Consider the following 27566-nt stretch of genomic DNA (forward strand, 5'->3'; position numbering starts at 1 on the left):
GTTTAGTACTAGATCATCATCTAAATAAGAGAGATAATGGGTACGCTAAACGTTAGCTTTGCTATAAAAAAGTAAAAGCATTAGTAGGAGAGGAGAGTTAAATGGGTGCTAATGAGAACTAGCAATTTGGAAAAAGATCAAAATACCCCCAACTTTATGCAGGGGAAGAGAGAAACAGGAATAAAAGTGATAATTTATAGACTTTCGATTTATCCATTAGGCATGTCTACAAACATGCAATGGCTAAAGTTTAGCTTAGCTCATCCAAATATGACCTTAATGGGCTGGTCAAATTTTAACTAGGCTAAAAAAGCTGTAAACTATTTTTCTAAAAGAGGGGAGATAATGTGTGCTAATGAGAGCTAGCAACTTGGGAAAAAGACTCAAATGCCACTAGCAGAAAAAAGAATTTTAAGCACTTGTTTTTTTAAGTGTGGATGATAAGTTCCCTCGATCAATTTTTTTGCACTGTAGCATCTTATCCGCGCTTAAAAATCAATTTTCAGGAGCAGGTCCTGAGATGGGCCGTTCCGGAAATCCTTCTCATTTCTAGAAATGGCTCACCCGTTGTCATTCTAAAAAACTAATCAATCCGTTCTTATAAATACTATGAGTTAACCTTTTACTCCAAATTTAACCAATAATACCTATTTAGTGAGTTAATTAAACAAGGTAAAATGAGCATCATGTTTGTAATCAAAAGTATAGATTTAACTAGTAGATTTATCTATTTAAAAAATATTTTGTACATGAGAAGGACCAGAGTTAGAGCATGTTTGGATCTCATAGCTAATGAGGAAAAGTGCTAAAGTTTAGCACCTTTATGCATTAGCCCATCCGTGAGGGAGAACTTTAGCCCACCTAGGTGCAAAAGCATTAGCCGGTGTGGAGAAACTAATGGATGCTAATAGCTTTGTGAAAAGACAAAAAGGGGGAGAGAGAAGGGGTGGAGGTCAAGAGATAAAGGGGTAAAATTGACATTTTATGGACTTTAACTCTATCCATTAGCCATGTCTCCAAACGAGAGTGCTAATGGATAAAAATGTTAAACTTTGGCAATAGCACATCCAAGCAGGTTATCTCAAGGAAAAGCCCCAACCCAAGTTTTGAATAAAAAAAAGCAAATTCGGCAGACCTTGCATGACACATGGCAAGCCAATCCAGATGCTTCTTCGACCTCAAACCTAAAACTTGAAAATTTCGAGGACTGGTTTGGCACATTTTGAACATGAGAAGGACCAGAATGAACTTCTAGGAAAACCTTGGGGACCAAACTGTCATTCATCCCTTGGAAAAAGTGTCCAACATGCTACACCGGGTCTTGTGCACCGTGTCCATACACCCCATAGCACCTGCATGCAGCTGGTTTGATTAACAAAGACTTGGGCCCTAAAAGTTAAGTCGAAACCTAAAGAACGAATTTCTCTGATGCTAATCATGACTTGATCATCAAGGCAGTTGCTAAGCAGGATTAGGGCCTCGTACGGACACAACAGAGTGGCGGTAACGTTACCGTGGCGTGGTGACTGGGTGTGGTGGCGTCCTCCGCCTCCATTCCCGAGCTCGCTGCCCACCTCACGGGTCTAGGGTTTCCTCGCCCCCTCCGTCTATATAAAGGCCCCTCCTTCCCCTCCCTCCTCAACCACTCCACCTCTCCCTCTTCCTTCCCCTCGTTCCTATCCACTGCCAAGGGAACCACCACCACCAGAGCCTCTCCTTCCTCCCTTGTCCCATGGCCTACCGCGGCAGCGGCCGGGGAGGCCGCGGCGCCGGCGACCGCGGGGACCAGCGCCCGCCGTACCGAGGAGGCGGGGGCGGTGGCGGCCGCGGCTTCGTGTGGCCGCCACCGGCGTCCACGCCGCGCCCGGTGCCGTCGCAGTACCCGGTGCCGATGGGGTACCCCGCGCCCATGGTGCTGCCGCACCAGGCCGCGTACGGGGCGCCGGCGGCCGTGTACCGGGCGCCGGCGCCAGCGGCGCCTCCGGTATCCTTCTCGCCTGCGCCTGCTGCGGCGCCGGTCACCATCCGCCCGCCTCCTTCCTCGGCGTCGCCGGCTCCACCTTCGGCTCCGGCTCCGCGACAGCTGCCGCAGGGTGCTCCCACGCGAGCGCCCGAGCCGGCCCCGGCCTCCTCCGCGCCGTCTGCCGCGGCGCTGGCGAAGGAGGTCGAGAAGAAACTCTTCGTGTCGGAGACCGCGCTGGCGCCGCCGGCTGCGGCTGCGTCGGCGGCCGTGGCGGCCGCGCTAGGGGCGGCTGCCTGTGACGCGGAGGACGCTACGGACGTGGACCTGGCGCCGGTCTCCAAGAAGGGTCTCGCGCACCCGGCTCGGCCGGACCTCGGCACCGTCGGCAAGAAGGTGATGATCCGCGCCAACCACTTCCTGGTCGACGTCGCCGATAACAACCTCTTCCACTACGATGTGAGCTACCCCGCCCTCCTCCTCCATCTACGCTGATCTACTTGTTCCTGCTCATATACATGCATGCCTGGTTAGATCTAGTGGTTATCGTGTGAAATATGGATGCGTAAGGTTGATCATGCTGTGTGTGTTGTTCTGCTCCTGTTTGATCGTTGCTTTTTACTGTATTCCAGATCCGGTTTTTCTTCAGCTGTTCTTGTGCTTTCCGTTTGTTCTTGGTTATGTGTGGAACGTTGCAGCAAGACATGAACACCTTGCGCTACCGATCTCATCCTTCGTTCATGAGGGGCTTTTTCTTGTGCCACTGTGCAGCATAGCTCCCAGTCCCGCGTTTGCCCCCTGCTCCAGTCGCTTTTTCTTTGATCCTTTCTGGGCTTCTTGGTCGGCGATGAGAGGAGTGCTCTTGATCAGGCCACTCTCTATAGTCCATGAGAGATTGAAGTGAACCGTCTGATTTCTTCCCGTTGCTCAGTCTTTTGCGTCCAGTAGCACACAGCAAGCAGGTCTTTGTCTGCAGCTATGATCTTTGGACTAGTTCTTAAGTTAGTAGGGCTGCAGATCTCAGATTCTCCCCGTTTTGTGAAAAGCTTCTTGTGCGAAAGCTGGCAAGCCTGATCGAACATCAAACGGGAATTTTTTTTTTGGTCGCAGATGCATCAAAATCGCATCCTGCCACACTTGGCCGTTTGCATCCATGTGGTGCGTGTTCTTTCGATGGCTGTCGTTTGAGCACAAGCTTTTCCTTGCAAGACTTCGATTTTCTTGTCAAATCGTAGGCTTTCGTTCTTGTGGTTCTTTTGTTTTGACGCGTACTGGTTTACAAAACCTTTTTCCTTTTGAACTGTCAAATCTGTTGGTCGGCTCATGTCCTGCAACGCATAGTTCCAAAACGATTGATGGTTGCTCAGAGGCCCCAGCCGTGCTGTCTTCATTTTTTATTCTTTTCTGATTTGACAGGTGCAGTTTGTTCTGCAGTTCCTTTTGCTTTTCGTACGTGATGTGCTTGGAGGGAACGATGTCGACAGTAGATGAACACAGCTTCCGCTCTCATCCTGCTCACGGATGTTGGTCGGAGCGCAGTTTCTTGTGGGACTTTCTCTTGAGCCGATGTGCTACATAGTTCCCCATCCTGCGTTCCCTCCTTGCTCATGGATGTTGGGCTCACTGCGATCTGCAGAGCTGCTGGATTGTCGAAGTTTTGGTGCTTCAGTAGCCATAGCATGCAGTAGCCGTTCTTGTGTTTCTCGTGCTCGTCGCGGTGCGCGCATGGGTTCTTGTACGTTGGTCGCTTTGAGGGGACATATGCAGCAGGCCGTGAACTGTAGCACTTCTGATCTCGTTCTGTTAATGTCATGGACGTTGGTCGGAGTGCATGTCCAGACGGGACTTTCCCTTGTGCCGCTTGTGCATCATAGTTCCATTCCTGGAGTTTCCCCTGTGCCACTTGTGCACCATAGTTCCATTCCTTCGTCTCCCCGTTTTTTGTTGCGAGCTTTGGGTCCCGGTTCTTCTGGAGCTTCTCGTCGTGGTGTGTGACCAGCCATGCATAGCTGTGCGTCGCAGTGCTCAGTGTCTGAGACTTGTGTGGTCGTCTTTTGGACGCTTCCTAGAGCAAGTGGGGATGCAGATCAGGAACCCGTTTCATGCTAGGTTCTCCAATAACTTTTTGCTTGTTCCTCTGTTGTGGCTAGCTAGGATTGTGTCGTGCATTTGTGCTCACAAGGCTGCAATGTCCTTGTTTCATTTTGGCTAGAGCTTTGTACATGGAAAGTTGGATTGCGATGAAACCGGAAAAAAATGCAGATGCGATGCCATTCGCATCCTGCAATTTCTTCAGCCGGTTGAGCCACCATCCCTGTGGGGGGGCGTGTTCTTTTGTTGGCTGCCATTGGAGCAGCAGCTTTTGATGCAGCAGCAGCTGCTGCTTTGGTACATATTGGCAGCTTCGTTACTTTCGTTCTCCTCTTGATCCTTTTGCGTTTTTACGATTTGAAGCGTCCTTTTGCTGAACTTTGCTTTTAGAGCAGTGTGCCTCCCATGTTGTGGGCTACAAGCATACAAAAAGTTCCAAAACATCTGATGGTTATGCAGACTTGCAGAGGCCCTGGCCATGTTGTCTCTCAGCTGGTCTCTCTGGACGAGCGAGACTATTTGTGCTATTCTCTTTTTGAACTGTTTTTTTTAGTTTGAGTTTTCTTCATTGATGAGTTTTTTGAGCTTAGAAGTAGTGAATTCACCGCAGGAGATGTTTTTGTTGAACCATTTTGCCTCGTTGCATGACCCGCAAATTGAAAAAAGCTGCCTGTAATCCTTTATTTGAATCACTTAACAATGTTATTTAGCATTTTTAGATGTATTAGTTTATTATCACGGACTGTTCCAAAATAAAAGTTTTTTTGTTTAATATTGACCTGTGTTACAATTGTTTTAGATATGCAAGGAACTTTGTTTGTTCAGGGTCGGTTATTGCCATCTCTGTTGTTTTGAGTTGCAAAGTAAAGCAATCCGTAGGATCCCACACCAACGGCTAAGATCTTATGGAGTCCATGTCAGGCGCTTCGTCCCCAATCCTCACTCAACCCGATCCTCACAGCCGTTTAATAAGATAGAACTCGATGCACTCGCTGCGGGTGCCGGATTGGGACGTTTACTCGCCAGCAGTCTTAGCTGCTGGATCCGCTCGCTGCCGCGGCCGTGTTGCCAACGAATCAGTCACACTTAAATTTGCCAAACACAGACACACTTCAACCCCACTGTAGATTGATTGGTTTGTTATTCCACCCAGATCTTTACGACTTTCTTAGTAAATTTGCGGTAAGTCTTTTATTTGTTTATAATTAGTCCCTTATTTGATGAATGTGAATTTTTTTTGTCTGAGAGTGATACCCTTTGTGTGGTTATTAGCTCCATGACTATCTGTACTGGTACCTAACCCTAGGATAATGAACCAGCTATGATGTCAACTGAATCTAGGATGTGATTTTTGTTGCTCGTGCACTGAATCTAGGATACTGCAATTCATTTGAAATTTTGTTTACTTGCATGAATGTGAACAGCTTGGTCCAAAATTGATACCTAATTATCCATTATGTGAGTATTAGCACTCTGCACCCTGACAATCTCTACTGTTATGTTGCTGCAGGATAAAGAACTAGCTACTCTGTTATTTGTATGATGTTATTTGTGAAACTCGTTTAGTTTAACTCAAGGATTATGATTAACTTTGCGTTGCAATTACCTCTAGGTTGCCATTAATCCTGAGTCAAAGTCAAGACAAACGAATCGGGAAGTTCTTAATGAACTCATCAAGTTGCATGGGAAGACAGCTTTGGGTGGCAAATTGCCTGCCTATGATGGAAGGAAGAGTCTGTATACTGCTGGTTCGCTTCCTTTTGAATCAGAGGAGTTTGTGGTTACACTGGTTGATCCAGAAAAGAAGGAGAAAGAAAGGTCTTCCCAGTTCACATCTTGGTTTTTTCAGTTCAATATGAATGTTGTTTCCTATCTGCAGCTATTTAATGATGTTCATTTTGTAGGGCGGAGAGAGAATACAAGATCACAATTCGAATTGCTGGGAGAACAGACTTGTACCACCTTCACCAGTTTCTACGTGGAAGACAGAGGGACATGCCTCAAGAGACCATACAAGTACTTGATGTTGTCCTCAGGGAGTCGCCATCTTGGAAGTATAATAGCTATACTCAAGTTCTTTTCTTGAATTTCTAAGACTAACCTTCTATCCAGGGCACTAACAAATTCTTGGTAAACATTGCAGTTATGTCACCGTGTCCAGATCCTTTTTCTCTACTACTTTCGGTCACAGAGGAGACATTGGCGAGGGGCTTGAGTGCTGGAGGGGTTACTACCAGAGCCTGCGTCCAACACAAATGGGGCTTTCACTGAATATAGGTAACACCCACTTATGTCTTTGTTGACATTTGAACCCATGCCTTTTATATGATTTGTTTTGATACAGTAATTTTAACGATGTTTTTTCATGTTTCTTTTTTCAGATATATCTGCGACATCCTTTTTTAAGCCTGTGACAGTGATCAAGTTTGTGGAAGAGTTCCTGAGCATACGTGATACCTCTCGTCCTTTGTCAGACAGAGATCGTGTGAAGGTAAAGATTTCCACACCGAGAATCTACAAAAACCTCCTGTACAGTACGGCATGCTCTTGGCTGCTATTTGTTAACTAATCTTGTTTGATTCAATCGTATTCAGATAAAGAAGGCATTACGTGGAGTTCGCATTGAAACAAGTCACCAACAGGACCAGATCAGAAGATACAAGATAACTGGAATCACTCCCATCCCTATGAGCCAGCTGATGTAAGTATCTATCTGTAAAGACTGCCTTCCTTTTTCTCTTATTATACTACATTTATGTTTTAGAAAATTAGTTATAAGATTTTGTGCGTGCTTGTATGTGTACTAGGTATAATAGAGGGTTTAGGAGTAAGATAATTTGGAGAAAATATTGTCTGAGGTTGGCATCTATGATGTGTGTTCCTTACTGAAGGTTAATTCTGAATTGCTTGTACAACACTTACTAACTTCTAACTTGTTTGTACACAAATATCACAATTTGATTGTTCTGACCTATGTCAACATTGTTTTATCAACTTACATTCATTCTTTGTCATTTTAGATTTCCTGTTGATGAGAAGGGAACAAGACAGACTGTTGTGCAGTACTTTTGGGACAAATATAACTACAGATTGAAGTTTGGTTCTTGGCCCTGTCTTCAGGCTGGCAGTGATTCGCGTCCCGTATATTTGCCTATGGAGGTAATGTATCTATTGTCATTCTGCTGTACTTTAATTATTTGTCTATGTTTAGTGTTTTATACAAAAAAAGGTTTCAGGTTTGCAAGATCGTAGAAGGGCAGAGATACTCTAAGAAGCTTAATGACAGACAAGTGACGAACATACTTAGAGCAACCTGTAAACGTCCCCAGGAGAGAGAGCAGAGCATCCGTGATGTACGCATCCTGACCATTTATGCTCTGATGTATATTAGAATATTTTTTCTCTGTTGGAAATCATTTCTTTGATGATTTTTCCAATGTGCCACAGATGGTTCTGCATAACAACTATGCTGAGGATAAGTTTGCTCAGGAATTTGGCATCAAAGTCTGCAGCGACCTTGTGTCTGTTCCAGCCCGTGTGCTGCCTCCACCCTTGGTAAATTTGCTAGATTCCCTTTTTGTTTGTAAGAAGTTGATTGTCAATGAATCACTTTGTCGTTTAATTTTTTAAGGAGTACTAAGTTTCTTTAGTGTATTTCAGTTGAAATATCATGACTCTGGTAGGGAGAAAACTTGTGCCCCAAGTGTTGGACAATGGAACATGATTAACAAGGTGATTCTATGCTCTTAGCTACAAATGTCTATATGAAGCTTGTTGAGTATCGCTTTAGCTGTCAATAATTTATTATGAAATTGTGAAGCATCTTTGTTGACTGTTTGTGAAGCCTTCAGGAATTTGAGGGTATATGTCTTTTTGTTTGATGCTGAAACTATCAGTACCAATTATGTAGATCAGCCTTTAGATGTAAGGAAGCTTTCTTACTATGTGTTTTGGTGCCCTTTTCCAGAAAATGATCAACGGTGGAACTATTGATAACTGGACTTGTTTGAACTTTTCACGCATGCGTCCTGAGGAGGTACAGAGGTTCTGTATGGATCTGACCCATATGTGCAATGCCACAGGAATGGTAAGTTGTCCACTATGTGTATGCATTCTGAATTATGATGTGTTATGTGGTTATTCCAGGTAGTTTGCTATATTTGACGGTTGACTTATTATCATACCTGTAGAATGTCAATCCAAGGCCATTTGTTGAAGTCAAGTCAGCTGCTCCTAACCATATCGAGAATGCTTTGAGAGATGTACACAGAAGGGCCACACAAATGGCTGCCCAACAGGGAGCACGAAATCAGCTACAGCTTCTAATTGTAATTCTGCCTGACGTTAGTGGTTCCTATGGTATGCACACAGTTATCTAGGTTGTACACACCTTTGCAATTTGTTGGAATTTAAATAATATACTTATGCCTTCTTACTTTTGCAGGAAAAATTAAAAGAGTCTGTGAGACTGACATCGGAATTGTATCCCAGTGTTGCCTGCCAAAGCATGCTAGCAGGCCAAACAAGCAATATCTGGAAAATGTTGCACTCAAAATCAATGTCAAGGTGAGATATATATATTCTTTGAGTAAAGTTTTTGTTTTGGTTCTTTCTTGCAGGAATGTAATGATTCTTTTCCTTGAGCAGGTTGGAGGGCGCAACACAGTTCTTGAGCGAGCCTTTGTACGCAATGGCATACCCTTTGTGTCAGAAGTCCCAACAATAATCTTTGGCGCTGATGTCACACACCCCCCACCAGGAGAGGACTCTGCATCATCCATTGCTGCTGTTAGTTTCTCCTTATCACTGTCAATTTCTTAATTATTGTTTAGTTTTACGATGTGCTCTTACAATGTGATAATCGCGCTCCCACATGTTGCTACTTTTCATGTTTGTTTAGGTGGTGGCATCAATGGACTGGCCAGAAATCACCAAGTACAGAGGTCTTGTTTCTGCTCAACCACACCGACAAGAGATAATAGAAGACCTGTTTACCGTCAGTAAAGATCCACAGAAGGGGCACAATGTTAATGGTGGCATGATCAGGTTAGTTGTGGTTGATCTGAGTAGACTTACTGTCAGTTCTCACATGGTTTATCTAATGAACTGACATGGTCTTGTTTGTAGGGAGCTACTGATTGCTTTCCGCAGGAAGACAAACCGCAGGCCTGAGAGGATAATATTCTACAGGTATGTGTTTCAGATTCTTGTTTTTGGTTCACATTTGTCTTCTGTTGAGTGAATTATGTTGACTGATCTCTCTTATACAGGGATGGTGTAAGTGAAGGTCAATTCAGCCATGTACTGCTTCATGAAATGGATGCCATAAGAAAGGTAACGATTCCCTGCATCATAATTTGTTTGTCAAATATGGTTTGCGTCGCTATATGTTGATGGTTTGTGACTATTGCTCCTTTTCTGTTTCAAGGCTTGTGCTTCTTTGGAGGAGGGATATTTACCTCCAGTCACCTTCGTAGTTGTCCAGAAAAGGCATCACACAAGGCTTTTCCCTGAGGTTCACGGAAGGCGTGATATGACTGACAAAAGTGGAAACATTCTCCCTGGTTAGTGGTTTTGGTGTCACTGCTATTGAGTACATAACTGATTCTTCTGCAAGCATTTTCTGATATGGGATTATTTTGTGCTTTGTGCTGCAGGAACTGTGGTTGACCAAAAGATTTGTCATCCTACTGAGTTCGATTTCTACTTGTGTAGTCATGCTGGTATTCAGGTAATTACATGTCAGTACCTTGGTGCATATTCTTTACCCAACATCATTATCGGATATTGAGTGTCAAAATATTTATGTCAGGGAACAAGTCGGCCCACCCATTACCATGTCCTTTATGATGAGAATCGTTTTACTGCTGATGCGCTACAGTCACTGACCAACAATCTTTGCTACACGTAAGTTCAACTCCTCTTCCCTCATGAGTGCTCTGTCTCTCTCTAACTCTTCGCTTTTACCTAACATCTATCTGAATTGGTGAAATGCAGCTATGCTCGTTGCACCCGTGCTGTGTCAGTGGGTAAGTTCTTTATGTGTATCTTTTGTTTTCTAACGTAATTTGCTCAGTTGAAGCTTGATTCACTGATAGCTCTTTCTCTGTGAACATAAAACTTGAGAAAATTTCAAGTTCTTGATAAAATTCTAACTGCAAATTGTAGTAGTGGGTAACAGTCTTGGTAGCATGTTGTTTGAAAATTATTGATGTATTGCCATGTAGATTGGTTCACTGAGTCACACATAGTATTCTTAATGTCTCTGCAATGTGTTATCTGAATTTTCACTGAAATAAATAGCCAAAGATACTGTTGTCAGCTCTAAAATAATCTTTTATCTGCTGGATTCATGACCATATTTTCTTTGTTACGGTTAATCCTACTTTTTTTTTTGAACCTTCTTATATGCTGTAGTTGTTAAATATTTGGTTAACCAGTCATCACGAATGGGATGCTCTTTGCTTTCCAGTCCCGCCTGCCTACTATGCCCACCTTGCTGCTTTCCGTGCTCGCTACTATGTGGAAGGAGAAAGCTCGGACGGTGGCTCAACCCCTGGCAGCAGCGGACAAGCAGTAGCTCGTGAGGGTCCTGTGGAGGTACGCCAACTTCCGAAGATCAAGGACAACGTCAAGGACGTTATGTTCTACTGCTGAACTGCTCCAAGTTTGGCGTGCAATCTTTCTTTTTGCTTAATGATGGGGTGTTCTCTTTTTTGATCGGGATGCCAAGATGTTGGTGAGCAGTGGTTGATGGTGGTAGTTCTTATGGTGGACTTGTCCTGATTTTGGTCCTGGTTACGTACTGTCATCTTGGTATTCGAAGTAGCTAGGTTATAACTGAGCTTGTTGGTCTTCAAGGCCTGAAACTCTGGATGGAACCAATGCAAGTACTCTTATAAGTTTTATGTTCTCGGTTGCTCCTGTTTGCTCATCTGCCTTGCTGCTTGGTCTGCTTAAAACGTTATTTTTCTGGAGAAAACGAGATGAAGTTTTCAGATTCATTTGAATCTTTTTGATTACATCGGTCCTGATCTATTTGGTTCTGGACTTTGGATGGTCAATTCACTTTACAAGTTACAAATTCATAAATTTCGTGGCTTTTAACTTGACTTCCAATGAGTTAGCAGAACCAAATGGTTGTTGAGAATAGCAACTGTGAGCCTTTTCAAGTATTGACTGGTTTTGCAAGTTTTGTTCGTTGTTGTTTCTGGCCTGTATCCACTGTACAAAGGATAGAGTGGAATCCTTTGCTGCATTGTCATAATTTTTGTAAGTTCGGATACATGATAAGATTCCATTGCTGGTGTGGGTTTTGGTCTGCTTGCCATGGGGACACAGGCGCTAAGGTCTGTCGCCTCCTTGGCGAGACTCTGCAAGTGATGCCATCCCACTAATTCCAGAGTTCAGGAATGCTTATCAGAGTGAAAAGTGCCCTGGTGTTGGTTTGGTTCGTGATTATTGCCTTGGTTGGAATTCAATATCTAGTGCAGGAGCGGATCTGCAGGGGGTGCTGCAGCACCCCCTTCGGCCATGCATATCCATGTAGTGTTAGCCTTTTAATATTCAATTTTTGCACAGAAAACATAAGATTAGCTTCAGTTTATTAGTATCAGGACCCCCTTTGAGCAGATCCTGGCTCCGCCCCTGGAACTCTTCAGCAGGTACAGCTGCTGAGTTCGTTACGCCATTGCCGGGCAGTGAACAGAACGTCTCAACCGTGTTCCGGCACATGGACGGCATGTCACGGCCACTCTGCCAGGCTATTACAGGCCACTCTGCCAGGCTATGCAGGCTGCTCTACCTACAACGTGCAAGAGCAACCGCGGCCATATTTCGATTGGACCAGGACCTATATGTAACTTGAAACACCACTAGTAGTAGTAGTGTAAAGCAAGCACAAGCCTCAGACTGTAAGCAGTCTCGTTTGTTTCATTGCAAAAGAAAATTCCATAAAATTAGAAGGGCATCTAGTGTATACCAGTAAAACACATGTACAGAGCTATGGTTTACACAAATCTAGTACATATCTCCATTCTACTGAAAGTAGAAACTAGCAAGCTTAAAACTTTTGATAGACAACTATCAGCTTGCTAGGTTGTAATATCGTACAACCTCCGAAAATGGAAGAAATCAGTACTGTAAAAGTGCGTTCTCATTTGGCACAGGATCTATACTGTGGACGCATACTTGACTAAGATATCCATGTGAGCAGACAGCAGAACCGCATGCAGCAGTCCTCCGAGGTACTACTTCAACGCCTGTAGCGGTAACGCTTGAAGTTGAAATAGAGATGGAGAATCCCACGCTCAAACGTACACTTGAACCCCTTCTTGTGCGAGTATTCCCATTCCTTGTTCACAATACGGAAAGCCTGTGGAGGAAAACAAAGTGAGCAAGCTGCCCCTGGATAAAGCTAAGGAAAATAAAACTAAACAAATGAAGGCACAAAGCTTACAATATCCTCGTATGGAGGGCCGGCATGAAATCTTATGAGGCACGTCTCACCAGTGCTTCCATCTTTCTCTATACTGTATGTTGGTGCCTTTGATTTATCCACAAGATCAGGGTAAAATATATTGAACTTGTAACCTTGAACAATTTTAGGCGGTGGGTTGTCATGGTCATAATGAGTTTGGTTGTATTTATTCCATTCATATCCAGTATGCACCCGATTGAAGTACTTGGGCTTTCTTGGTCGATACTTGTCATGCCACCAGTACACCTGCGAAAAAGGGAACAAGAATATGCCATCAGCAACCAGCTGAGTAAAATGTTCACATGCAGTAGGTTGATGCGCCAAAAGTTGCTAAATCATGCTTCTAGTGCATAAAGCTCGTTACCACCCACAGTTATCAAACCTAAATATGCATTAGCCCTGTATTCAACTGTCTAAATATACTCAACTACAAATTAAATGAATTTGGAATTCAACAGATAAATATTATGAGATTGTTTGAAAATGTTGATATAGCTTGAGGCATGTTCTATATGGTTCAGAATAAAACAAGATTATTTGAATGTAACTATAGGTGTCTTTCTGGAGCAGCACTAAACAATTGTCAAAATTATGCCAGATCCCAGCTGGATTCTGAGAACCCTCTCACCAATCCAGTACATAACAGAATAGCGGAATGTGGATACGCAGCTACTGTCATGTTACAACGCCACAAATGCAATGGGACCCAAAAAATGCCCAGAAGGCAAACGATGCAAACCTGTGAATCAAGGTTCACTTCAGCACCCGCACCAAATACTGCATCCCCTTCCTCCATAGCTCCCATCGTTTTTATGGCCTTCATCTCCATCTCATCAGGTACTCTTGCCTTTGCTTTGATGGCTTCCTGAACTTTTCTTTGATGCTCAAAAACTACAGCTTCACGTTTTCGGTCCTGGAGATAATTAAAAGCGCAGAGCATAAGTCTGAGTTGCCAAACTCATTCCAAATGTCAAATCAACTTAAAAAATGAACCCTAGCAACATGATGTTATTAAGAACAATATTTTTCCCATTTTGTTTGCAAATGAACTCTTGGGAGCCCTCATATGGAAGTCAACGTTAAGGAATGTTACAATCAAAACTAAGTAATAAGATCTAAATGAATCAATGCTACTCTCAGGGTAAGACATGCTTGAAAGCTTGCAGAAGCTTGAAAGGTTATCCACTTGTCCTAAGATAAAAAAAAAAGACTCAGTAGACCTTTTTGTCATAATATTGTTTTTAGGGCAACTTTGCCCTAATATTGTCGGTTAGCTTCTTCTGTTGCTTAATTTGGAGTATAGTTACTAACAATCCATCTATGACAAATAAACTACTCAGCTAACTGCGCTGCAGCAAATAACTATTACAGTTCTTATCACATTTCTATTTATATTATTAGATAGAAACACAGGACTCTACCAGTTCAGCCTTGTCCTCCTCAGGATCAATTGCATCTTCATCTTCATCGCCATGCATTAGCTGTGGAGAAAATGATCCATCTTCTTCTTCCAAATGATTATCTGTCTGCTGAGGTATAGGCTCAGGCGAATATGGTTTATCATCTACAAATAGAACACGTATCAGAAATCACTCAAATACTCGAAAACAGAGTTGGTTGAGTAATCAGAAATGAAGGCAAACCTTCATCATCATGCATCTCATCCTCCACTTTATCGTCAATTTCTTTCTCAGATTCCACTTCCAGTTCAGCAGTGCCAGGATGCTCCAAACGATGTAGATGCTTCCTTAGGATAGAAGCATGGATCTCCCTCAGGCAAGCCTGCAATCCAAACAAAGAAAATTGCAAAATAAGTATTCAGAACTTCAATAGCGCAGCTCCAGATTGTAAGCCTTTAAAGAAGTTTCAGATCATGCAAAGTAGCGCCTTTTGCATATTCCTGAGAGGTCTGATTAATATACCATGCATCCTTTTACTCGCTTAATACAAATGAGAGAATGTACAACTATATGGAATGTCATTTGCAGACCACCAGACCCACTGGCATACCTTTGCTTTGTAAATATGAAGCCGTTTCAGAATAGCCTCCCAGTATTCAACAACTTTCGCAGTTCCAGAGCGCATTTGAGACTCAATTTGACTTTGCATATCTTCAAGCTCCGTGGAAGTTTTGCCATCCAGAAGACTTTTTACATCCCCCTCAATACTTGCATGCAAACCTCTCTCTTCTGCAAGAACCTCAGGTGGTGGTTCCTCACCACGGACCCTAGCCCGATCTATGGCATCTCTTTTCCGAGCCTCACCTAGCTCCCAGTCACATACCACCATGAGTGCCTGAAGAATTCAGATCAATGGGACAATTAAGTATTAGCATTCTCACTAATCATATGAGCAGAGCAACACAAAATCAAATAACATGAACATAAAAGTTTTTACTGTCATGTAGGGACAACAAAATACCAAACTTGACATAGCTTCTGTAAGGAACTAAGGGGAAATCATATAAGGAGCTACTCCCTCTATCCAAATTATAGGTCGTTTTAGCTCTACTAGATTCATAGCTTTTGCTATGTACCTAGATATATGCTATGTGTAGATACATAGTAAGAACTATGTATTTAGAAAAGCCAAAATGACCTACAATTTGGAACAGAGGGAATAGAGATTATATCCTGACAAACTACATCGTATTTTTTCCTAGCCAAATAAAATCTATCATAGGAAAATGGAGGCTACTATCAGTTGCTAAGTTTATGCCCCCACTCCCTATTAGTACACTGTTCCATATTAAGCATTCCAACATAAAAACTATACATTTTATAAATCTTGCTCACAGTTATTCAAGAAGAAGGTTATTAGTAATTCATCTTAATGCCAACACATTTATTCTGAAGTGAAAGAAAAAGACATGTACCTCCCAGTACTTCACATTTGTTTGGCTTTCCCTGTCCAGATCAAGATGCATCTTAATGTCATCACGTAGCTCTTCCATTTCTTTCACAGTTAATCCCTGATATATTTTGCAAAAGACATATTTCAGGAAGTGCTAAGTTATAAAAAGCAAGCATCTCTTTTACATGTATTGTACGATGATAGTGATGACATATATAGAATGGTTTTAAAATCCATGTAGAAAATTATATGGAATGGTCCTTTTTCTCTACCAAAATTGAGGGTGGGCAGTTAGTAACGCTTAAGGTCTTTTTTTTGTGTGTGTGTTTCTCAGTTGAAAATTGCAATGGGTTTAGGGTGAACAAATGACGCTTACCTTGAACACCAGATAGGGCTCATTTAACTCAACATCAAATTCATCTGAGAAACTAAGATTCTTCAGGAGAACATCAATAGGCTTTGTACGCCCCTCCCGCAACCTGATCTCAGACCTGACTTTGCTTTGATCAAAATGAAACTGCACTCCAAAATGAGAAATGATAGATAAATAACAAGTACATATCGACTCCAACAAGAATTGCATTTTGTCAGGTTCTAAAATGGTAACCTCTTCTTCTTTCTTCTCCCAGTCTTGAAACTCAGCACGTGCTCTTTCTCTAGCTAGCAATTGCTTCAAAATGGCAAATACATGTATTAATTCCAAATGTAAAAACTACTTTTGAATCTAAGATATGATAGACTATCGTAAAAGAGATATATGATCATCAAATACAAACCATTTCCTCTTCATGCTGTGCCTTTTCGATTGCTCTTTCTTCCCTTCTTTTCTTAACCTTTTCTATTTCAGCCTATATTTGACAGTGTGAATGGATTAGGCACTGAAATATAAACATAATCTTCAACTTTATTTTGGAAGAAAATGAAAGAACAAATCTCCTGGGTAGAAAACTACTGGTGTACAGTATGCTATATGACAAAGCTTGATTAAAATTAAAAATAAAATAATATATATGAAGCTACGAACCCTGTTAATTCAGTGTAAGTACATCTCCAAGTTAAGGGGGTATGACGACTACATTTAAGCTTCAAAGTTTTAACTAAAAAAAAAGAAACGGGAACAGGTATATAGAACTAGTAGAGAAATTCATGATCGTAGTACCATTCTTTCTAGCTGTCTCTTCTTCTCTGATTTGACAGAAATGTCCACCTTTTGTCCCTGAGATACATCACGCTCTATCTTCTTTCGCCACACAAAACTGTAAATAGACAAGACAGAGGGCATCCTTCTTTGAATATCATTTTGTCACATATGAAAGCAGCTGTTCAAGGAATCTTGTAGTGGTAATGCAAAAATAGGGTAGCAAATAATCTGGGTCTTCAAGGAAGCCACTAACATTTTATTTTGTCAATATCAATAAACATTAGCAAACTTATTATCCCAAGGTAAACTTACTACCAGAAGAGTGTGAACTTAGTGCAGTGATATGCCAAACTTCATGACAAAATATGGTATCTGAAAACATATATATCACATAAAATAGAACAGTAAGATCTTAACACAATAATGGACACAAGCAACAATGATTCGGTAAATTTGAATGAACAGCATTACTAATGCAAAGATGTCTTTAAAATTTGCATGACTGTCTTTAAATAACCATATAAGTCATGCGAACAAACAGAATTCCCATGGTCATGTCAGAGAATTCTCATGTAAACATAAACTTGGTCAAACTAGCCGTTTAAGAACAATTATCAGGTCGGCGATAATAACAATGCATACTTGCTGGCGCATCACTAAGCCCCACTTTCATTTTAATGCTCTACTACAGCATAATCTGTTCAACTGATCATGTATTATTACCATAATAGCCTAAAGTCAGGAAGCCAAATTATTTTCTTTGAGCTATTAGCTGCACCCAGCAAGTTAAATCATTTTTTGCTGCTGGTAATGGAAAATATCATTACAAATCTATCATGCGTAAACAGTATTGATGTACAAATAAAACCATCCCGATATCTGCCCAAGTAGAGCGTGCCACTAGTTGCCATAAGATGTTAGTTCTATTGCTATAGTCTTATCATATAAGCCATTAGGAGCAGTATTTATTCGGATACAAGATGGATAAGTAAGAGCAATAAGATGTTTGCTATGTTATTATATAGGTGGCTAGCTGCCAATAGTTGAACTAGTTTTGACAATGCACCATTTTCTCATTCTAGCATAAAAGAAGGATGAACGATGCAGAAGGAACCCCCGCTGCCCCATTCTCTCTGGGTTTCCCCTCTCCTCCAAGAATTGTTAATTTTGAGCCCAAATATCTTCCCCAGATAAGAAAAATTACTGAAGTGTTCCACAATTTTGCAGGAGGGGAAAAGAATTCACATACTTCTCTGTCAGGTTGGGATCGCCAAAGGGGTTTGAATCATTGGAGTACCCTGAAACCGCATTCGCCTTCAGCTTCTTCGCCACCTTCTCAGCCTGCACAACCACCACCAGTAACAATGAGTCAACAATTAAAGCCCTGAAAGCAACCCTAATTCCAGCCCAACCAACCGGAAACCCCACCTCTACCCGCTCAATCTCAATACCTTCTTCTGCGCCTTCTTCGCCATGTACTCCACGATCTGCTCCTCGGTGACGTCCCGGCGCCTCCGGCTTCCGCTCCTCCCTCGGCGTCCTCGGTCGCCGCCGGAGTCCGACCCGGAATCCTCGCTCCCGCTACCGCTCGCGTCGCTGGAGGAGGACGGGGTGTCCCTCCGGCGGCGGCTCCTGCGGCTGTGACGGCTCCGCCTCCGGCGAGGCGAGCCGCTGGAGTCCGAGGCGGCTTCCGAGTCGGACGGGGACGGGCTGCGCCGCCGCCGCGACGACGACGAGCGCCGCCGGCCCTCGCTGTCGCGGTCCCGCTTCGGCATGTCGGAGATGAGAGGGAAGCCGTCACGGAGTTGTGGGCTGGGTAAATTGTGCAGCGGATTAATTGAGGTCGGTTAGTCATGTTCGTTGGACTGGGCCACAAGGAGCTCATACGAAAGGCCCACGTATGAAAGACACCTCAGGCCCAAATGGGACTGCTAAATGAAATTACTTTTTTTTTGGTATAAAAAATGGAACCATTGCCTCCTCCCAAAAAATGAAAAAAAAATACTGTCCCCCTAAAAAAAGGAACTACTGTCACTGTCAGTCTCCGTATCCTTCATGGAGTTTGTGATAAAAACGGAAAGGTGTAATTTTTGAATTAAAAAGAGAGGAGAGGAGAGGAGAGGAGAGGAAAAAGGTGTCCTTGGATGCAAGGAATGATTGAACTGTGCCATCACCAATAGTGCTTGCAACGGTGGATTAATTAGGGCCTTGAAGAGTGAAGACGTGTACAACTTAGTACAACGCGGGTCTTTTCTGGGCGCACGCGCACGTTTAGAGTTTGTTAGCTATTACATAAATGATCGACCACCGTTTAGGCATGGTCGAAGCTCGGCAACAGACTAAACTGTTCCCTGGGCATCCGACGGCACCGGCCAGCCAAGGGCGGACAAGTGCTTGGCGCCTGCAGCAGACCAAAGCATAGCTTCCTGTTGGATTTGCCGCAGCAGCTGCGCCGGTTGCCTGGGAGGCGCTCTACTGAAAACTCTGTTGCTACGCTCTTTCCAGATCATCCAGGAGACAAGCATGAAGCTTGAAAAGCAGCCGTCTCATGTCTCAACTTCTTCTCGCGTCATCGCTAATCGCAAGTCCAAGGAGCACTCGTAATACTGTCGGTCGGACAGAGTATGGAGCCAATCACAATCGCCTGCAGTCGTGTAATGTCGTCCGGGTTCGTCATGCAGCTTATCAAGAACATTTTAACCATGGAACTTGGCCTCTTCTCTCCTCTCTCTCGAATTAGTAGAAGATTAAGAGTGGCAGTAACAAGTATACATCCATACAGCAGCAAGAAGAAAGGACTTGTTCTATACTGTCACTACTGCTCTTCTGCTAAAAAGATTACACACTAATCGTGCACCCAATCACCTGCCGTAATGCAGTGATAGCTGCACTCTGACAGAGCCCTCCAGGCCTCCATTGCCGCTGTTCGGTTGAGCTCTCTTTGAGCTTGATTGAGAACGGCGTGGACTGGGAGACGACACGTATACCAAGTCAAAACCGAGCGTTAGCTCGCTGTGTGTGGGTGTGGCTGCTTGCTTCGACCGAGTCAACGCAAGCGCCCGGCCGGCACGACACTAGTAGTCTAGTACTCTAGCCCGTCCTCCCGTTGACCTCCGTTGACTCCCCCTCCGTCTCCTTGGGCCGCTTGAGATCCTCCTCCTCGGCGGCGGCGGCGGCAGCGGCGGCGTTGTCCCTGAACTTGGCGTAGATGTCTCCCTTGTAGAACTTCCTGGTCCGCCACACGAGCACCAGCGACACGAGCGCCCCGGCCACCGTGGCGGCGGTGATGATGAGGAACGCCTTGCGGAAGCACTGCACGCCGATGCAGGTCTTGTCGCCGCCGGCGAGGGACCCGCCGTGCTGCCTGGCGGCCTCGGCGTCGTAGAGCCCGCCGGCGACGCGGACGTTGAGCACGTAGGCGCCGATGGGGCTCGCGACGGACCCGAAGTTGTAGAGCGTGGAGTAGTACTTGAGCCCGAACACCTCGGAGATGATGGCGAACAGCAGCGGCCACTGCGCGCCGAAGCAGAAGCCGATCACCACCGACGCCGCGTAGAGGGACTGCGGCACGCCGAAGGCGATGAGGAGGTGGCCCACGCACGAGAGCAGGAGCACCAGCGTCAGCATCAGCGGCCGCGGGAACCTGTACCGGGTCAGGAAGATCTCCGAGGCGAACCCGGAGGTGACGCGCCCCGCGTAGTTCCAGATGCTGATGAGGGAGACGAAGGTGTTAATGCTCTTGGCCGGGTACCCCAGGGACTGCCCGATCTGGCCCATGTTGTCGATCGCCGTCAGCGTGCCGCCCACGCCGCAGATGGTCGCCAGGAACAGCACCAGCATGTCCACGCTCACCAGCGCCTGCAGGATCGTGTAGTCCTCCCCCTGCGCGGGCGGGCTGAACATGTGCCGGAGGCACGAGCCCAGGCAGCCGGACGGCGGCGGCGACGTCTCCTCTGTTTGTTCAGTGGTGCTCTGCAGCTGGCTCTTGTTGGCCGCCGGCTCATCAGCTGCCACCATCTGCAGGTCAGCAGCTGGCTTCTCGACGGTCACGGTGGGGTGCTCGCGGAGGGACTCCTGGAGCTCCTTCTGGATCTTGTACTCCTGCTTGACGACGACGGCGAGGGGCAGGAAGAGGACGAGGAGCAGCGCGGCGGCGGACACCCCGTAGGCGGCGTGCGAGAAGTTGACCTGCTTCTGCACGACGATCATGACGAGGAGGTAGGTCGCGAGCGCGATGGATATGTAGAGGAAGCAGAAGAAAGCGTCGTTGCTGGTCGCCGACGACGCGCCGGCGGCGGCGCCACGCCGGGTGGGGCGCGGGTACGGCATGATGCGGATGGTGTGGACGAAGAGGATGGAGACGGCGGCGGGGAGCCAGGCGATGAGCAGCACGAGCGACTTGGCATCGTCGCCGTAGATGGCGAGGTAGAGCTGCGTGAAGATGGCGCCGCTGAGGCCGACGAAGCCCTTGAGCAGGCCCAGCACGATGCCCCTGCTCTCGGGGAAGTTCTTGACGCAGGTGACGAGCGCGCCCGTGTTGGCGAAGGACTGCGAGTTGGCGCCCACGCAGATGTAGATGCACATGAGCCACACGGGGGGCCGCGCCGTACGCCCGTCGATGGCGAGGTAAATCATGAGGTAGCCAACCAGGTTCATGGCGGCGCCCATGGCGAGCACCACCCACGGCGGCGTCACCTCGTTGATGAGGCCCGAGAGGACGCCGACGTTGGCGCCCAGGTCCTTGAAGAAGGAGAGCGTGTTGAGCGTGCGCTGGTCGTAGCCCAGCGACGACTTGAGCACCTTGGAGTAGATGCCGAAGATGTACGTCGCCCCCGACGCCGACAGGATGAGCAGGCACGCGAACACCATGAACCAACGGCCCAACACCACCTGCCGGACGAACCGCGCCGTCAGCACCTGCGGCCCGCCGCCGCCGCCGTCCCCGGACGCGAACGCCATCGCGCCACTCGTCCTACTTTCTCGGCGGCGCTCTGCTTCGCCGCCGCCTGTCTGGTGGCGAGCCGGTGAGTGACACAGGCACACAGAGCGCGGCGCGCCTGTGCAATATATAGAAGGGGATGGGTGGATGGTAGGAGAAGGGTGTGTGACTAAACTCTTATGGACACTGCAGAAAGTGAGCGTCGCTAGCATGTCTCTTGCACTGCACATGGATATGTTTTGATTGGAGCCAGGGAGTTCTGAGGCCACCAACAATGACCACAATTTTTGCCAAAATTTTAGAATGTTTTGTCCAAATTTGATAATCTTTTGGTGCCAAGTAAGAGTCCACACGTGCTAAGCTTAAAATCCTCTTAAGTAACTTTAGATTGTAGTGTTGTTTTGTCGCAAGCTAGACGATTAGTGTAGCAAAGATTATTTTGCAGCTCAATCCTGCGGGTCTTCGGCTGTGGACCAAGACATGCCATGGTCCTCAAGGAATAGACTGCCAGTTTACCGTTTGCCCTGGTCTTTAGGGAATAGAAATCGGACAGGAGCGACCTGTAGAAAAACCATGGCTGGCTCGCTCTGTGCGGCAGCCATGACCATGATCCTTGGAGACCGCATGTGGTTTTCACAGATTTGTTCAGGTTCTCTGATGCAATTTTCATACATTAATCACCTGTCGCTGCATGATTAATCGGACCGACGACCTTGACTCGAGGGTTTACCGGGAAGATTTGCGAGAGCGATCTCTGTTGACTAAACAGAGTGTGTGTGGCTGAAGCATACTGTGGTGTGCAAATCTGGACTCTTGCAACTGGCTTTCCTGCTTATCCCAAGATGCTGGACCGGCTTGTCAGTGAACCATCTTGTGTTTTCCTTTGGCTGGTCAGACGAAATTTACGCTGAAAGTGATATTATCTAAGAATTGATAGGACATAAAGCTATTAAGAGGCTGCAGCTGTGCCACATGGGGGAGGATTAAGAAACCAGCGATATGTACTGTACTGAACTTACTGATGTATCGATCTTGCGGTAAACCAACCAAAGTGGCCATGTGTCTGCAGTGCGATGATCAGCTCCTTCCTATGAAAACATCGAGGTGATTAACTACGGGTAAGCTTTTTAAACTATAGTCATTAAGCAATAACAAAGTGCCCGTGTGTCCTCTTGTGCTTAGGAAGCTGCCATGGCCATCTGCCCATCCCATTCCATGTTTCCACTTCGTTCCTTGACAAGGAGACATCAGGGATTATTGCAAAGAAAAATACCCAATGGCATGGCATGCATACAAAGCAACAACTTGATGTTAAATAATGGTAAAAACTAACAAGCAGTGGGTGTAGAAAATCTCGTCATGGAATGAGCATCTGCTGCCGCCGGCGAAGAACTCCACGGCAGTGACAACGGCTAACGACATTTACCGGATCATGACAGTGGACAATGTCTCCACTCATCATCAAGTTAAGTTTTGTCAAGGTTCCCTCGAGATAACGGCAACGGACATCGGAGACCAGTTCTAGCGTTCTCATTGGTCTGCGTCATTCCATGTACTAGTACTTTCTTAAAGGAAGGTATGACTTGATATGGCAAGATCGAATACAACAGTTGGTTAAATCTTCGACCTACTTACATGAAAAAGACAAAAAGGGGGAAAACTACAGCATGAAGCTTTCGGATCACTTTGCAGGAAGTCACCTCGGCGGAAAGTTTGAATTTTCCTTGCTGCATATAGACATCATGACATGCGGCCCTCTGGGCCCACGTGTCAGTTTGGGGAAATTCAGAAACGAGGGCTTATTTTTGGATGCATGAGGCTCACTCGATCATTTTTCATCTGTTATGTGAAAAGTAAACTAAATAATTTAATACTGGCCATTCGAGGAGATAAGATGGAATATCTGAAAAAAAAATAAAAAAAAGGGCCTAGAAGCGTTTCTTTCTCGGTTGACGGGTGTGTATCGGGATTTTGCATGGTGTGCCCGGTTCCTGAAGCAACTGCGTGCCCTCGTTACACAGGCAACCGCGAAGCCTGGATTGCAATTGCAAAGTCTAGCTGCTGGCATTCCAATCGTATTGCTAGGCTTCACCGGTAACAACCGCGACGACTAACCGTGTGCAATCGTCGTTATTAACGTTGCCTACAGGCTACAGCTGCAAGTAACGCATGCTCTAAAGATAGTAACGTTCAGAGATCAAAGTTTATGTGCTGCAACCTGTGTCCGTGTTACCTGCATTAGCAGCTGGTTGGTTACTTATTCTAAAGTTGTCTGCACTGCACGCTTCACGCTAGCACGCAGGCATGTGTGGCTCGCCGGCCGGTTAGTCAAGATCTGCATATCCTAGGTCAAGTATGTTAATCAGATAGTAAAATGATGTTGGGACCAACTAGCTAGCTAATGGTGTCACGAGATGCTAACCTTAACATACAGTAGTTAACACTCTTGCATTGGCAAGCTGGCTTTATACAGTAGTATACGCACAGCGTGCGTGGTAAGGCCAACGCACGGGTACCGAGAGCTGGAGAGAGACAACGGATGCAATAGGTGTTAACATACATTTTTATTTTTTTTCAATTCTGTCGGCTCGCCTTGCTCTTTGTTTTATGCACACTGCGGTAAAAGAACTGTATTATAGGCAAAAAAAAAATTACATTTCTTGGGCGGTTGGGCTTGGCTGCTCACCCTAAACAAAGCATATATTTTGTTTTTCTTTTTATGAGCCCCTCAACTATGGAGAATTAATGTCTGGATAATTTGCTTTTTAAGTTTCATCGAACAACGTCTCAATCTAAAATCTTCCGGCTACAAATTTTCAGTTCAAATATAGAAAATGTTACCCAGATTACAAACCCTCAAAAATATTGTAACTTTAACATTACCAAATACCAAACATAAGTTCCAGATAACTCCACGTCGGCACCGGGAATGTATATAATGGGATGATGACGCCAATGTAAAGTGACTTCTGCGATGATGAGAGGAAGGTCCAATGTCGCTGATAAGACCCCAGAAGATTAGAGGTCTGTATCCGTTGAGCCATTGAGGCACAAAGACAGGACGATGCACCATCATCACAGCCTGCTAATGGAGAAACGTGTTTACTCATGGCACGTTCACCTCGTGTTAGTCTAGCTTTACCCCCAAGAGCACTAGCTCTCCGGGTCTGTTACTGTCCATGTCTCCGGATAAGGCGATAGGCCCCATCCATCGCGCGTGCTTGACTTGCGTGCATGGACTCTGAGCCTACCACCGTAAGAACTGCTCGTTGCGTGCACCACCGCGGACCGTCGTGCTCGTGCACGTCAACGCCACGAGAGATCTCGCCCAAGAGATCGTGCATGTCAATGCCAGGAGAGAGATCGATCGATCTCCTCACCGACCAGCCAAATTAAAACTCTCCCAGAAATTAATTAAAAACCGTGAAAAGTGCTGGAATAAAGTGAAAAGGCCCGGCCCACGCGTGGATGCATGCAAAGATCGTGTTCGTGCTTGAGTGCAAGTCATATGTTCATCTTTCTTTCAAGGGACGGAGTCATAGGTTTATCTTTCCTTCTGATGACAAGTTGGTCTACCATACAATTCATGCGCCCGTCTCTGCCCTGGTCTTTATCCACATGACAAGTTGGTCTACATGGATTCGGAAATGCCCATCATTGGGTAGTTAGGAAATGCATGCCTTCTCGAGATATTGTATTTAAACAGAACTTTGGCCTGCCATGAAATTCCATGATTGACACTAGGAGACACGAACTGAAATGTTATTAAAATAACTTGAGACTGGAGGCTTAATAACCTGGCTTTTTTTTCCCCTGACATGTCGGTCCCTGAAACAGCGTATATAGTTTGCCCAGGTGGAAAAGCTAGCAGATAAGGGGAATAACCTTTACCTCAAGTCTCCAACGAACTCTCAAGTGACTGTGTCTTGATTCCTTTGTCCCATGTATTTGTCCTCGTTGTCCAAGCACACTTCTTTTCTTTTCTTGCTGAATAATCCGAGTGATGAGAGATCAGAAAGCAAAGTTTTGGTGCGCAGCTGTTGTTTTTTTCATACGCGCCGAGAAGTTGGGCGAGCACACCCACCACTCATATGCTTTATTTTCTACTGTTTTTCATTTTACTTTACTGTGACGACAAGCAAATACGGACCCTCACTTTTCCTAATTTTTAACTGCAATTTTTTCAGCAAACTCAAAAAGTTTATTTTTGCAGTCCTTTTTGAGCGAAGTGTGATACTCGAGTGGATTTGCAGGCACTTTTTTTTTTTACATTGGCAGGAGCACTACCTTTGATTTAAGAAGGATAGAAAGTTTGGACCTGAATTACATAACGATTACATAGTAAAATTCAAAGCTCATGTATCGCTAAGAAATGTGGAAAGTTTCGGAACACTAGACAACAAGAAGTTCTTCTTGTAGTAAAGGATTACCACACGTCTTCCTTCGCATGAGAACATTATTTTGAATGAGCCCAAAGACTTGGTCCGGCCTCAAAGTCGAGTGTTCATAGATCCTTCTGTTTCTTTCTCTCCAAATATACCATGTGGTGTACATAAGAATGGCGGCCACTGATGGATTTGCAGGCACTCGAGCAGCCAAGCTCTCCGCAAAACTTGGTCAATGCAAGTAGTGGTGCACCACCACCAGACAGCAAGATCCTCTTGCAAGAGGCCATGGTGTATAAACTAGAAAGTGATCGCCATTGCCACCATGCATGCATACATACACCACGAATTCGGCACATTCAAAAGTGGATGGATTTGCTCTTTCTTTGGGTCATGAAATTGACAGAGATGCATGTCCGTTTCACCAAAACGTGGAGGAGCCACACACACACTCGCTGTATCTTTCAGAGGCTGCCCATCAATCCACATTCTGCAAGTAAAGGGGAAGCAAACCTCTGCCAAACCTTTGGTTTACTATTGGCAGCAGCACCATGGAGTTGCATTTTTTCTTCTCTGTCTTCTGTTTGGTACACAAAGCACATGCAACACATGCTATGGCCCTCTTAGTTCTTTTACTCCCATTTCGATTTTATTTTATATTTACCATATGGTTATGAACTATAGCAAACAAAAAATAACAGCTAATTAGGGATAGGTAAATGTAAATGGGAGATGAACCGCATGTCATTTTTCTTTCTGTGCTTTGTTTAAAAAAGTAAAGCTCTGACGATATAATGACAAAAGGAAAACGTAATTTTCAGGACGAAGGGTTCCTATTAGCCAGCTGCCACGCACTTGAGCTGAAACTTTCCAGGGCACGAGTCGGCACACCACCAAACAAAGATGAACAGAACACGGCTTCGTTCGCCAACGCCAAGCATGACAAGAGCTAGCTGCCAAGAGATCGGAGCTGCAGGAGCACGAGGGGACGAAAGAAAAAGGAGATTCTCCCCCACATTTGTGCGCTGAAAGACCCAAAACCTGCCTCTGAAATCGCACTTTCCACCTTCCACTTTAGAGAAGTAATTGGTTTTGAGGTCATCATGGCCATGATCAAGGATAACAGTGATGCCTAACTTCGATTTGCGAATCTAAAAGATCTTCAGACCGGTCACCTCAACTGAAACCATGTACCCTCTGACAGACAGAGTAGGAGGGTCAAGGAGATCCTTTCAGGCGGCATCTTTGTTTCTTCAAGACTTCGAAGCAGTGTTGGCTACTCTGAATGCATTGGCAAAGGAGGCGAATGCATCCATGTAATGTACTAAATGTAACAAAACTACAATGGGGGTCAAATGCTTCATGGCCAGAAAAGTGATGAATTGGCAGTAGGAGGATCTCATGTCCAATGCATAGGCCCTGATTGAGATCCAAGAAGTGGGAACCAAAGGCGAGAGCGATGGAGCCCAAAGTCTGCTGACGAGCTGAATAGTCAGTGAAAGCGTGCTCCACAGCACAGCGACACAAACTTGCTCAGATTCCCGTCCCCACGCAACGCGTTCAGTTTCAGAGCTCAGGAAAGGCAGTGCTGATGCTCCTCAGCTCAGTCCACAGAACGAAAGGCATGGATTTGAGACGGCTGATCTGTCTAACCGGTGACCAGAAACACAGTACTGCAAGTCAAAGCAAGTCTCTGTCTGAGTGTCATCCCTGTATGG

The 27566-nt window shown here is 45.2% G+C and overlaps 3 protein-coding genes across 3 annotated transcripts; 1 reads left to right on the forward strand and 2 right to left on the reverse strand.

The window, feature by feature from the left end:
- Positions 1–1717: 1717 nt before the first annotated feature.
- Positions 1718–10985, forward strand: LOC117838090 (protein argonaute MEL1). The gene is made up of 22 exons (XM_034717968.2): positions 1718–2419; positions 5664–5869; positions 5956–6105; positions 6195–6328; positions 6433–6542; positions 6646–6752; positions 7072–7210; positions 7288–7404; positions 7499–7606; positions 7712–7783; positions 8019–8138; positions 8242–8410; positions 8496–8617; positions 8699–8839; positions 8952–9097; positions 9179–9241; positions 9322–9385; positions 9480–9615; positions 9709–9782; positions 9864–9958; positions 10049–10080; positions 10524–10985. Exons 1-22 carry the CDS (start codon positions 1733–1735, stop codon positions 10706–10708), a joined length of 3177 nt encoding a protein of 1058 aa, XP_034573859.1. The 5' UTR covers positions 1718–1732; the 3' UTR covers positions 10709–10985.
- Positions 10986–11960: 975 nt separating this feature from the next.
- Positions 11961–18321, reverse strand: LOC117838091 (splicing factor Cactin). The gene is made up of 13 exons (XM_034717969.2): positions 17976–18321; positions 17774–17865; positions 16543–16639; positions 16160–16231; positions 15991–16053; positions 15760–15900; positions 15406–15501; positions 14541–14825; positions 14174–14312; positions 13952–14094; positions 13270–13443; positions 12510–12776; positions 11961–12425 (listed from the first exon to the last, which is right to left on the reverse strand). The coding sequence occupies exons 1-13, from the start codon at positions 18297–18299 to the stop codon at positions 12306–12308; spliced, it is 2013 nt and encodes a 670-aa protein (XP_034573860.1). The 5' UTR covers positions 18300–18321; the 3' UTR covers positions 11961–12305.
- Positions 18322–19278: 957 nt separating this feature from the next.
- LOC117841081 (protein NUCLEAR FUSION DEFECTIVE 4) lies at positions 19279–21596 on the reverse strand. The gene has a single exon (XM_034721651.2). It carries the CDS (start codon positions 21481–21483, stop codon positions 19615–19617), a length of 1869 nt encoding a protein of 622 aa, XP_034577542.1. The 5' UTR covers positions 21484–21596; the 3' UTR covers positions 19279–19614.
- Between the last annotated feature and the right edge of the window lie 5970 nt (positions 21597–27566).

Source organism: Setaria viridis, chromosome 9, assembly GCF_005286985.2.
Source record: "Setaria viridis chromosome 9, Setaria_viridis_v4.0, whole genome shotgun sequence".
Taxonomy (NCBI): Eukaryota; Viridiplantae; Streptophyta; class Magnoliopsida; order Poales; family Poaceae; genus Setaria; species Setaria viridis.

Coding starts and splice junctions, on each gene's coding strand:
- LOC117838090 (XM_034717968.2), top strand. CDS start 1,733: ATGGCCTACCGCGGCAGCGGCCGGGGAGGCCGCGGCGCCGGCGACCGC. Junction 7,784..8,018: donor AATGGAACATGATTAACAAG/GTGATTCTATGC, acceptor GCCCTTTTCCAG/AAAATGATCAACGGTGGAAC. Junction 9,616..9,708: donor AAGTGGAAACATTCTCCCTG/GTTAGTGGTTTT, acceptor TTTGTGCTGCAG/GAACTGTGGTTGACCAAAAG.
- LOC117841081 (XM_034721651.2), bottom strand. CDS start 21,483: ATGGCGTTCGCGTCCGGGGACGGCGGCGGCGGCGGGCCGCAGGTGCTG.
- LOC117838091 (XM_034717969.2), bottom strand. CDS start 18,299: ATGCCGAAGCGGGACCGCGACAGCGAGGGCCGGCGGCGCTCGTCGTCG. Junction 16,640..17,773: donor GATCCCAACCTGACAGAGAA/GTATGTGAATTC, acceptor GTCTATTTACAG/TTTTGTGTGGCGAAAGAAGA. Junction 13,444..13,951: donor AGGAGGACAAGGCTGAACTG/GTAGAGTCCTGT, acceptor AATTATCTCCAG/GACCGAAAACGTGAAGCTGT.